General features: G+C 48.1%; 1 protein-coding gene across 1 annotated transcript in view; it reads right to left on the bottom strand.

The window, feature by feature from the left end:
- Positions 1–12,387: 12,387 nt before the first annotated feature.
- LOC119441041 (uncharacterized) overlaps positions 12,388–13,319 on the bottom strand; it is a 6,514-nt gene continuing 5,582 nt past the window's right edge. Inside the window, exon 5 of the mRNA XM_037705774.2 lies at positions 12,388–12,402. Coding sequence (XP_037561702.1) covers positions 12,388–12,402 — 15 coding nt within the window. The remainder of the gene's footprint in view (positions 12,403–13,319) is intronic.

A 13,319-nucleotide genomic window follows, 5' to 3' on the forward strand; every position in this document is an offset into this window, starting at 1 on the left:
TAGCAGTCAAGCAGGGCATAAACGTTGTGTTTTCTGCACCCTGCAAGCTCTCGAGCTTGTGTTTGCGTATCTCACGAGGCAGGGCAAAGAATCCCAGTTGTACGACGCAACATGAGAACATAGCGACGCACACAGCATGTGCCACCCGTGTGGTATATAACGTTCCACTCACATGCGAAAAAGTTTACATAGGCCAAACAGGCCGGTGCATCAATGAACGGCTGCGTGAACACCTCATCTGCCTAGGTTGCGATGACGGAGCAAACCTGCCTCGCCATTACCGCGAATGTGGTTGCTACCCGCTGTTCAGCAATGTTATTATTCTCGGCAGAGGTAGGGGCAAAGAAGAGCGCGAAATTCGAGAAGCCTACTACATCGGTTTGCATGGTGATAATTGCATAGCACAACTTCGGTGCGCCTGCTCGAAAAGGAATTTTCTTTTCTAGATCGATCGCGATAGATTTAGTTTGTACCCCGTTTTGTCATTGCCTTGTGACTAGTGCTGGTTATGCTGCGCATGCTCAGTATGCCTTGCTGGGAATGTGCTGCTTTCAATAAATTTAGCCAAGTTGTTGGTCAAGTCGTTGTGGTGCGAATTGCCTTCTCCTGTCCTTCGTCTAATTTGACTGGTTTTCTCGATATTTTGGGGGGATCCTTTTTTTTCTTGACTGATTCATGGATGCCTTGATACTGTGACATCCATCACGCATTAGCGGCAGCTGGCGACATGTAATTCAACTGCGACCCCACTGTTCGCGTCATCTGCCCTATATTAACAGCTCAAGCTTGCTTACCTATAGCTGCATTGAAGAGGCCACCACTACTTTTTTTTGCTTCACGTGAAACGCAAACAGCGCTTCGCTAAAAGTAAATAACGTGTTAGCAAAATTATGCCACAAATACAGTCGCCTATTTAGCCGAGGTTTGTTAGAATTGCTTAATATTCCCCCAGAAATGACAGCTTCGGGCACGGTCAGTGGGCATGTAATATGTAACCTTTGCGCAACGTAGACGACATCTGTAAAGACACGACACGTTTGCGGCTGTCTAGCATGATGTTCAGAGGCTTGTTTTTTTTAATACTAGTAAATAGGTCTGTATCAGCTGGGTCTTGTTTATTGCGAAGTTTTCGGTCAATGAACAATATCCCAGGCATTGATCCGAGGACGACGGGAGACTAGTCCGACTAAGATCGCCGCAGATTGTTTTTGTCGGCCTTGTCCGCAAGTTTCGGGATAAAGTCCGCCCCACATTCAGCGTTTTTTACCGGTGTCTCCTGCCGTTGCGTCTCTTGGCGTCGTTGCCATCAACGGTGCCGGAGAGGTCCCCCGGCCACATGAGATGCAAGCAAACGGCGCCAGTCCAGCGTCGCACATTGTGACCAAACAGATTCCAGACGCAGTGTGCAATGTCATTCAAGTGAACTATGACAAATGTTCCTGATTAAGGTTTTTATTGCCCTGTTTAAAGTTTTACGGCACACACACACACACAAACACACACACAAGCATTCACGGCAGCGCACTCGAAGGTACGAGCGGCTGCATTCTCAGACGGCGCCGCCTCACCGACGAGACACTGGCGCCCATGGTGGCGCGCACGCGCACTGGTTGCTGCGGAAGTCGCTTGCAAAAGTTGTCAGCAGCGCAGCCGCGCCCCACGCGCTGATTGATCGACCTTATGGAGCCGCTTCCGGTGGCGGCGAGATTTCTGGTGTGTCTAGAGCAGTGTTGTACGGAACGGCGTTCCTGGAACTAGTTGCTTTTTGGGAGGAACGGAGGAACGTCACCGTTCCATTAAGGGTCGGCGGAACTGTAACGGTAACTCGTTACGTTTATGAAGGAACGGCCGAGGGAACGGCGTTCCTTCTCTAAACGTTCCACGGCATTGAACAGACACACGCACGTACGGAGCACATCACGCAGGGCGGATGGGCGGCCACGTGAGGCGCAAAGAACTACCAGTTGCCTGTCACTTGACTTTGCAGCCTTTTTTTCGTGAGTTCTCCATTGTATTTATTTATTACTAGGCTTTAATATTGTCACGTGACGCTCCCTCCTGTAGTTTCTTTCCTCCATGCCGGGCTGCCGCAAAGGAACCATGACGTCAGGGTCGCAGCGCCACTCGAAGGACTTCGCGGTAGATGGAAAGTTCCCAGTCCTCACGGGCACCGAACCCTTCCAGCCGAGGCACAGGATGAGGTGTCGCGGTACTTACTGGTAACAGTTGACTTGCCGGTACCAGATGAAGAACTTCGAGGGATTGAATCAACTTTTCCTCAAGTACATTACGGCAGTAACCTCAAGCACTTCGGTGGAACGGATCTTCAACATTGCAACGAAGTGCTGACTAAAAAATCACCAGCCCTTCCTTTGTCGAGAAAATGGGGGTAAGCGAAGCTTGTGGCAAGACCACGCTGTCGTAGGCGTTCTGCTTCGTTTGCTCTAAACTCGGCTGCCGGCGGCTCTGCGCTGGACGTTTTGCCTCAACATCGTCCTTCCGCAACTTGGGGTCCGCGGCTCTTCGCTGACATTTCGCCTAGGCTTCGGAAATCCTGTCGCTAAAATCGGCGCGTCGACGACGAGCCCTTGCCCGAGTCAGTTCCGGCGCCGGCGCTAGAACGCAGCCTCCACCTCGGTGGGAACGAACCAGGCGCGGGCCTCCCATCCGGACGCCAAAACTGATCTGAGGCAGGGAAGTCCGGCGGAGTGCACGCCAAGCCCCTTTGCTTTCATTTCCCTCCCGTGACACACCAAACGACCCTGATTGGTCGAGCACGTCACGTATTCCGGTGCCCCCGCAAATTTCCCCGCACCAGCTTTACTCTGGGAGTATAGCTGAAATGTGCGGCCCCGGTATGAGCCCCACGTGAGTTCTTTCTTTCTTTGTTTATTGCTGTCTTTCTTTCTTTCTTTCTTTCTTTCTTTCTTACTTACTTTCTTGTCCCTGGCTCATACGCGCATATCCAATGCGGGTATGCGTCACACGTGATTTTGTTATATTTAATCATGACGTAACTGACGAGCATGTGATGTTATTGATGTCATGACCTATCAGTCATGTAAGTCATACATTCGTACCCTCCATGCCAATTTTGGTATATACCAAATGAACGAGACGCGAGTTTTCGACCCGTTTTCGATAGGGTTTTAGCATGACACCCCACCACCACCGCCAACACTTGTGAGGCAATACAAGCTTGACTAGAAAAAGGAGTTCGTCTGTCAGGCACCAACATCGAGATGCAACTCTTGCTGAGTTCAAACAAGGGACTTTACTAATTTGCGAATATGTATTCTGGACATTTATTTTTCCCACTCGTACTGCAATATTGAATTAGCATTCATTAAACTCCTATGTATTGTTTCTTTCGATGTGGTTTCTTGTGCAAGAAATTGAATTATATTGGTGCTTCTGAGTAACTTTCTATTTGCACGTCTGAAGCGCAGTATCCTGACTGCGCAATTGAAGACCGAAGTGGAAAGTGCCATATGTGTTGCACTTGTAATAGACGAGCACCAAATTGCAGATCGACATGTCTGGAGTATGTCCGGTGCTCCCTGAAAAAATTCTTAGAGGAACGTTTCTTTGGATTCTCTTTATTTACAGATAATCTTCTGCGGGCGATGTTCAAGTTCGTATAATATACGTAGTTCGATGTGAGTTTTAAATTGCTCATTTTATTTCGCCTGAGGATTATCCGACACAATATTTACTTAAAGAATCATAAAATGTAACGTTAATGTACCGACATGCTCCAATGTTCGAAGTGTAACTGAAACGCGTTCCTTTCGCATTAAAGGAACTTGTACCGGGAACTCGTTTCAATATTGGGAAGGAACGAAGAACGAGCTTTCGTTCCTGTTTTAGAGGAACGTGTACAACACTGGTCTTGAGCACGACGTTTCGACTTTGCGCCTCCCTCAGCGTCGACGCTGAGTGACGCCGGGTGCCGAAACGCCAGAAAACGCCGGGAAAACGCTGAATGTGGGACGGCCTTAAGAGCAGGCCTGGCGGCCAGATCTATATACCGGGCGAGATGCCCGGATGATTGCGTCATTCTACAAGCAAATGTAAAAATGCGGCCGGGATACGACTGGGTGCACCCAAGCGACGAAACGATTGGAGTAAACTCGCACTGCAACTGCGCTGGGTGTTTCAGCTCAGCTCGCAGTTTGTGCGCGCAAGCATTGCCACTGAACCAATCTGAGTAATGTCGTGCTGGACTGCGTTTTACATCGAAGCCGTTGGTACGAATAGAAGCGCTCGAAAACTATATACCACTGTGGTTCTGTATACTTTTGAGTTTGAATAATTTTTTTATTCACCTGGGACAGATAGGCGTTGTTCCACTATTTTTAAATCAATTCACCTAAACAGTCACCTTGTGCGCGACAAATCACATTGCCGTCCTAGCTAATCAAAAAGATTTGTTTTTAACTATTCACTTTAGGGCAAACGTTGCAATTGTGTAATTTAAGACTCGCGCAGGGAAGTCATTTTTGTTAAGGAGAAATCGTAAGGCAAGCACTGCTTTCAAAATATCCGGCCTTAAACTGTGCTGAAAAATATATCAGCGTTCCAGCTGACAGCTTCCCAAAAGTGTGCGTCAAGCAGTTCCGGATGACATAAAGTAGACTTCCTTTAATGTAACTCCGAATAATTTCATATTTTGGTTAATTGGATCCTAACCGCAGATGCAAACCGCCGAACCCGGCCGGCCCGATGCATATCTGTTGGCCAAACTTAGGTTATTTTGATCCTAAAATTGGCCTTCGCCAGGAAATTCGAAATTGACCAGTCAGCACGCAAGCACCTGTGACCCCCATGGGGACCCCAATGGCGAACCCTTTAGTGGCAGTGTCTGTCTTGGCGGATCTGAGGGGACAGAGATTGCGCTCAACACACGTCGTCTCCCTTCAAAAACACCTATTTTCGGCCTGTCCAAGAAATATTTTCCAGCAATAACCGTAGCTCAGAATGTCTGGTAACGGTATTTCCCCCATTCTAAGCGCGTATGTCGTTGTTGCTTTTTCTCAAAGAAAATTGGGCCGGAAATTATCTGCGCGTTGCAGTCGAATACGAAACCAAAATAGCCTCTTTGGCGTTTGTATGCTTCAACGCATAACACAAATGTACTGCGGCGTAGCTGACTTTAAACAAAATCGGCCGCCGCTGTTCAACACGTACTAGATCCTTGCCCACTTTTCTTCTAAAACATCGGGTGAACATTACATTTCTACTTTTAAGGCGAGAGCGTTAGGCCCCGTGTCGCAGAAAATTCGGCTTCGGCTTCAGCCTCGGCATCTGCGTCCGCGGCTAGAGAAATCATCCCGAACCACCCCGACCACGCAGGCCCTCCACCTGGCGCAGCGGCGCTGCTGAACTAATCAAATTTATCAAAGGTAAAATCCGTCAGGAAAATTGTAAAGTACGACGGAATGGCGGGTCCAAGTCGTGAGTCATATAGGCCGGTAACCTTGTAGAGGTGTGCGAATACTCGAAACTTTTGAATGTTATCGAATATTATTGTTTGAGTATATTCGCATTCGATTCGAAAACTATGTATTCGAAAATTTTGGATTATTCGGTTGGATGCAAATATTCGAAACAAATCGAATATATAGTGACCGTGCGTGAGCAAGCAAGGTTCTTAGCATTTCTTTCTATCTCATCTGAGAACGTGTCTGATATTGTGCTGAATTTGTGATAATTTCGTGCTCCTGAGGGGAAATTTTGCCTGTAAAGCGTGCTTAGCCCTTATACGGTTAACCGTGGCAGAAAAGCCAGCCGTTCAATAACCAGGGGTGCGGGTTTGCGGTCATCGAGGGTGCACTATTTTGCAGCTCCATCCCGAATCCTGAGCAGCGAATTCGATAAGTGACGGCTGGCACAGGGTCAAATGCCTCTGATTTACAGACATTTGATGCTGCATAATGAGGCACAGGTTGACGAGAACAGGCAGTTAGTGGGGATTATTCAATTTCCAAGATGAAACAAACATACAATCTTTTTGGTATAACGGCTTACTAGGCTATTTTTTATCATTTACATTGTAATTGCGATGTCCCAACGTGTTAAAATAAGCAAACTTGCTAATGAATGCATGAGCGTATCATTACTCGATATTAGATTAAAAAAATTATGGAATGGTACGTGCCAAAACCACGATCTACTATGAGGCACGTCGTAGTGGGGGACTCCAGAAAATTCGACCACCTGGAGTTCGTTCACGTGCACCTAAATCTAAGCACACGATGTTTTCGCATTTCGCCCCCCTCGACATGCGGGCCCGCCGTGGCCGGGATTCAATCCCGCGACCTCATGCTTCAATATTAGATTCAATATTCGAAGCTAAGTACTCGTACTCTATTCCTATTCAAAATTTTGATATTCGCGCATAACCATACGGTAAAATGTTAAAGTGTGGTTTATTTATGGCCATTTGGCTGTAGTACGCCAAACTAACCCACGTCATCTGTGTTTTTCTATAAGCGCTTATCGCAAAGACACGAGTGGGCGTGCCATCAGCCTTCTTGGTAAAAGGACACATCCCAACCGGACGTTGACAACCGCATAATTATCTAAGATCGGTGATCATTTAAGCCGATTCGATCCAATGTGTTCGCATTTACCGAAATGTGAACCTGCGCCAGTATTCTCTTGTCGCTTTCGCGCTACTTTATTTCATCTGTGCACCAATTAGACGGATCGCGAGTTTTATTCAAATGACCTCGTGACTCACTCTCTCAGCATCCTTCTTCATGTTTGTTACAGTATCGAATAATCGTAACACCACGTCCATACCACTACATCTACTCGTATACTGATGCAGAGCAGCACACGATGTATAAATCGCCGTTCTGGTAAAAGAGGCGTTGGTATATATAAGCGTGAAGGTTTACTATGCGCAGGTCGTCCAAGCCGTGAGCGAATTCATGCACAGTTAAAAGCGCGATGCGTAGTAATGGGCGTGTTACGTCACTGAACACGTCACGCTAACCCCATTGTGCATACATCTGCACGCTGTAAAATACAATGCTCTGACTGCAAACCATGCTTTAAGCTATAGGGCCGGGTGTGCGATTGAGACGAATCGAATACGAATCGAATAGTGCCAGAAACATGTCGAATATCGAATATTTTCGAATGGCTTTCGAGTTACGAGCAACCTTTCACCATCAGGATAAAACAACGTTCTCCTAGTGATATCTGTCGTTACACTGCACATTATGAACGGCGTTCTATCGAAGCACAAATAAGACTTCGTTTGTAAACTTGGAGCAAACAAGGGGTTTGCTCGTGTACTCATGAGGGTGTTCGGAGCTTAGCGTGATCGTGCAATACCGTAACCAAGGTTTGTCTTGTGAGCCCGTAGCAACTGGTATATCTTAGAGACGAAATCGTAAATACATGTTGACTGGGGTCACTTACAAAGCGTTTAAAAAATATTTCTCCTCCTCTCCTGCCAATCCGTTAGCAGCCATAAGATGTTTCGCGGCTTTTCCGCTATAGGAATATGCGCAGGTGCCGTCGCGCCATCTTATAAAAATTGCAGCGCGATTTTTACGATTGGGATATAGCGCGCAGGTGCCGTTGCGCCGTTTGAAAGGCTTCATTATAAGCCTTTTTCAAGGCGCGATGGATAAATAGGGACTATCTCCCTATAGCGGAAAAGTCTCGAACCATTTTGGAAGGGTCCGAGCAACGCTCCTCGTACTTGCTCGCCATGGAAGGGTTCGATGGAGCGATTCGGGATTCGTGCGCAGACGCGTACTGCTGCAAACGAGCGTGCCGGATACGCCGCTTTGAAGCAACTCGACCGGTATAGCTCTACGTGCAGTGTAATGCCAACAACGTCCACAGCGTATGCTACTGAAACTCTGTTTAAAGCAGGACGCGGTGTGGGCTTCGTCCGAAGTATACATCAACGCGAACCACATCGTAACTGTCTTTGTTTGATTGAAAGAATTAAATATCGATCAAAAAGCCCGCATATACGTCCCTCTGGGCGAGACTTCAATAAACATCGTGTCGCTGACGAAGCCTTCTTGAAATATCCGCGCCCTCTTTTGCTGGCGGTGGTAGCGTGTGCCTGAATTCACGTATATATACTCCTCTAAGGCGCGGTAACACTATACGCTCATATACGACACCGACAAGACGCCAACGATCGGTTGGCTAGTTAGCGGACTGTGTAGCTAAGCGACAATTTTATCGTGCTATGCCGACAACAATGCATCCGACGACCGCTAGTCGTCGTAATGTGGCAGGCTTCTGTGCCAATAATGCCGGCAAACAAAAAGAGAAAGTGTTGCGCAAAATGAATCGTAACATGTTTTACAAGTTGAAATGGACAACCAGCACCCCTCCGAACCTGTTCACATCAAGTTCGAGCATATACGTATATACGTGTTCATCCAGTTCAGCAAAGGCAATAGGCCTACCTGAGCCGATGAGTTTGTGTATCCGCTACCGGCGGATCTGAACTAAAGAGTAAGCAATCAAGAATAAGAAAGCTGCTTTTAGAATTCAGTTCTGGCCTTGGCGATTTGAAATCACACACTCGTCACTTCGTACTGTGTGCACGCAATGAGCGGGAAGCAGCGACACAGCGCTTTACCAACATCGATACGCCACTGTTCCCGAAAGCCGCCAATGGCACTCTTGCCATGTTCCTTAACTGAAATTCGTCTTTGTAGATGGGCGGCTCTGCACGTGTTGTTATGCTTACATATTTTCTTAATTCCCGAGATGCACTTTGTACATCCTACTTTAAAGGGGAAACGATTGTGCCTTCGGAGAGCAGCGTAAGGAACGTCGCCTGCATGTTTCTTGCATCCACTATCTTGCGCAAGAACTAATGCTCTATAAATCGGCGCTTGTGCACACAGAGTATCCTCTTAAAATACTTTATTGGATGCGCAACCTGTAAGTATATGATAAAGTTAAGGAAAAGTGAGAACCAGCTATGCCGAAATTGAGCAATAACAATCCGTATCGATCATATACCATTTCCAGGTCGCCATTGTTGGATAGGGGTCAAGCCGTTCATATACCGACTCACATGTGCAAGGTCACATGCGCAAATACGGCTGTTTTGAAACGTTATTACATTGTTTTATATCAGCGCTGGGCTGTTTCCACGATATTTCAAGCAAACCACTGTGGCGGCCGTTTTTGTCGTTGTAAACAAGTACACCGTTCTACGGTAAATCGTTCATCAGACACTGCAAGTTGCGCTCTAAGGATGCTTCAAGCGAAAATGCGAACTGCCTGGAGAATAAGTAAAAGGGCCTGCACGTGCAGAAATCAGCGACCACAAATTTCACGACCACCGCATTGGCAGAAAGAAATCAGTGGGTTGTCGACCACTCGTCCAGCACAAAGACTTGGTAAGGGCTTGTAACCCAGTAGTCGGTGAGTGCTTCCAACGAAGCTCCCAAGAAAAATGTTGTCCATGAGAAGTCATTAATAATTAATCGCGATCCAGGAAACACACAACCGGCGCACACTCAACATTGGCGAAAGCCCCGGAACTCTTCGAAAACGTTCCTAGCGGCGCGCGACAGAGGACAGCACAGGAAAATGAAAAAGGTGGGGTACAGCGCGTTTAGCAGCAATTTTCCTTATTGTTTTTCTTCTTTTCTTTCATTTCTTTCACTTTTTGCTAATAATGAATAATTATGACAGTAATTATGAATATTAATGAGACTTAGTGAAAACGTTATTTAGTGTCATTATGTTAATTAGTCAATTAAGCATTTTAATTTCTCGTAGAAGTAATGGCTGCCTCATCGCGTAAATTGGCTCATGTGTTGAAATGGAGCTATCTGTCACAGGCAATTTTTTAAAGTTGCTGCAGCTAAAAACGCTATGCAGATCCCACTTACTTTGGGAATCGAGGTTAAGCGAAGCGTTTTGCAGGTATAGCTGGCTACGGCACAGATCCTGCGGTGGTGCGCCTCGACCGCTCTGACTCTCTCGATGACATTGAACAGGTGCTCATTGCGGAGCTCGGACATGCCAAGGGTCAAAAGAACGCGGGCTTGCCTAGCTGCTCGATCATTGTGAACACGTTCCCCTTCCTCTGCGCCAAGTACTACGCCATCCATGAGCTGCTGCTCAAGTAAACCACTGAGGAACGCTATGTCCGAGTTGACGCATTTCTAGGCGAAGCTGCGGTCTTCCAATAGCTCCTGGCGTGCATGGGGTGAGGAACTTGCTTTGAATCGCTGTTCATACAGAGGCAACCACCACCCGGTGTTCCACGGCCGACATGCCCGGATCTTCTTACGTGTGCCGTCTGGCTCGGGCGCACGCGAGAATCAGAGGCGATAGTCGGATGATGGAGCTCGAATGACGACGATGCCGCGACCACGCCGGCAACTCCAACATGAGCCTAGCAGCTCAAGTTGATAGGCACCTCCGGCAACCACCAGCGTATGATGCTTTAATAGATACACACTCAAAACACTTGAAGTTCAGCCGAGAATGATTCGCATTGAACCCACATGGTTTAATAGATGTATACTAAAGTGCAAGCTATGAGATACTCCACGATGACTCAGCGGGCGTGTTGCTGTGGAGCCACCAAGTCGCGAGGTGGTGCACCAAGTCGCGAGGTCATTCACCGACAGCGGCAGGCTCGTTCCTGTCGCGGAATTCAAGAATACTTCAGCGCACGTTACAGTAGATAGCCTCTGGAGGTCAGTTATACATAATAACATGCCGCGGTCGTTGCCCGGGTGATATTTTCATGCCGCGGTTTCATACCTTCGAATTCTGTATACTCTCTAATGCCAATTACTAAGGCTGACGCAGGTGTTACACGTGCTGCTTCGGCCAGGGCTTGAGGGGAACTACACACCGACGACCACCTTGAAGGCACTCATGGCCGTCGAAATGTGCGCCGACAGGTCGGGTGCCAGCGAAGCCATCGAGGACTTTGCAGAGTTCATGGTAGACCGCGGGATCTCCTGGCCGGCGCAGCCCCTCCGAGCAGAGCGCGCGGGACTGCTTGAGTTCTTCGACGTTCTGCTAGACCTCTCCATTAATTGGAGAGTCGCCTTGTGGTTTGACGTGAGCGCCGCATACTCGGACATCGATGGCTCCTTCGTCATCAGCTTTAGCGAGATCGGAGCGCTGGCGTGGCATAGAATGCGGCAGTTGTCTACACTGGATGACGACGCTTACGCGGCCTTCGTTCGCAACATGTCATCGCTGTTGACAAATGGCTCACTCAAGCTGGATGATGAAGGCTCGAGAAACTGCGGCATGACGAAACTGTCATTCGCAACACCGTCCTGTCCCTCGACGCAGCTGAGCAGCACGACCTGGTAGTGCCACTCCACAAGATCGGCGACGTGACGGGAGTGATTTCGTCAGCAGAATGGATGACTCTGCTGAGAAGCACCTGAGCGCTGACTTCAACATTTCCTCGCGCACGGAAGTCTTACTATCGAACGAACCGTACCTAGCCCGAATATTCACGTTGTTGCGTGCCATCACGGGAGACAGAGCGCTTAACGTCAGCTGGATGTTCGCTTACGTCTACGCGTGGACTGTGACGCCAGCCTTAGACGATTTCCCTAACATGGGTACCGATGGAATGAGGACGTACTCCCTTTGCTTCTGACTGTGCAGGAGTGGCTCGGCTCTCTCACTTGGCCGCCTCATTCACGCACGAGTTTCCCGCGCCCGAGCGACACAAGATCTCCGACGTTCTTAACTGGACGTCTTTCGGGCTCGTGGACACCATCGCGAACTCTCGCAGCGTGTCAAATTCCACCAAGAGTATGGCTGCAGCCAAGATTAACGACAGCGGGACGACACTTCTGGCCTCCGGAGCCTTTCTTCCACCTGGACACACTCGACATCATGTACGACAGCTTTCCGGCACAACAGAACACCTTCTTTGCAATCTGGACGAAGTCGAGGAGGGCACTGAGGAGTCTCTCACCAACCGTTTCTACGGAAGTCTCATGACCGCCCGTTACCGCTGGCTTCTGAGCGACGTTCTCTACGTTTATGGCCTCAACTGGATGCGCATCAGTTTGTGGGCCGTCTACCCGCCGTCGTATTTGAAGGATGGCTCACGCGCTATGGCATACAGCGGACTGGGATTCCAGCTGGCCAGAGCGTTGGTGAGAACCGTGGACGAGCATGGCAGACGACTCATTACCTGGGCGCGAGAGCGACTGGTGGGAAAAGGTGCAGAATTGCACATGGGACCTGGCTGAGTCGGAACAAGAAAAGCGAGAAATAGCCGACTTGTTTGCGCTCGAACTGGCACTGGACGCGCTCAGGAAGAGCTCTGGGAGGGACCGCCTGCCACAGAAGATCCGGGGACTCGATACTCTCGGAGACACAGACGTTTTTTGTGAGCTACTGCAGCCACTTCTGCGGCGACCCGGATGGAAAGAGACTGTGCAGCCTAGCAGCTAACGTCAGCGAGTTCGCAGGTGCCTTTCTTGCCAGCAACGTGAGAGGGATTCCTGTCTGTTCGTTTAAACACGCACCAGGATGATTTGTCAACGTCGCAAACGTTGACATGCGATGGCGCAGATTCAAGTGTGTGGGGTGTTTCTTTTTTTTATTCTTTGGTTCTGCTGCCCCTGGGCATTTTCTCTCTTTTTCTTTCTTTTATTGTCTGTGAGTAAAGGAGTTGCACAAGCTACAAATGCTTATTTTTGCTTTGTGTTCGTGGTTTGTTTGCAAGCTTGTACTCAATATCTTGCTATCGGTCCTATGTCGCAATAGTGTGGAGTGTATGTGTGTTTCGCGCATGAAGTGCAAATTAGTCGTACATGTAATAGTTTTGTTTTCTGTGTGATGTGAGCCGTATACCCCAGTCAGTGCACACTACTCAAAAGAAAAATAATTGATGCATTTAGAGTCGCAAAGGATTCTTTCAAAACTCTATTTTTGTCGATTTTATGGCAAGAGGGCGTTTAATAGAGACGAAAGTGAAGACCAAACTTAGAATGTTTTTTAATGATTTTCTCGTGGAATCAAGCAGCTAATTTTCGCAAATTAACAAAGCAATGACCACACCCACGTCCACTCAGTCGATTTCAATAAAATGTCCTGTAATTGGACAGCCTGCGGACAGCCTAAGGATGCCGCATTCATTAATGCCCAAGTCTCAGTCAGCATTTTGACAGTTTACTGGAATGAAATTCTGTAAAAAAAAAATCAGCAGCTCTTCCCCTGTCGAAAATGGGGGTAAGCGAAGCTTGTGTGTACCTGACCTGCTACTTTTCCTTCCCTTTCGTACAACTTGTCCTTCCCTTTCCTTCTACTTTTACTTTCCTTTA

The sequence above is a fragment of the Dermacentor silvarum genome, chromosome 1, assembly GCF_013339745.2.
Source record: "Dermacentor silvarum isolate Dsil-2018 chromosome 1, BIME_Dsil_1.4, whole genome shotgun sequence".
Classification (NCBI taxonomy): Eukaryota; Metazoa; Arthropoda; class Arachnida; order Ixodida; family Ixodidae; genus Dermacentor; species Dermacentor silvarum.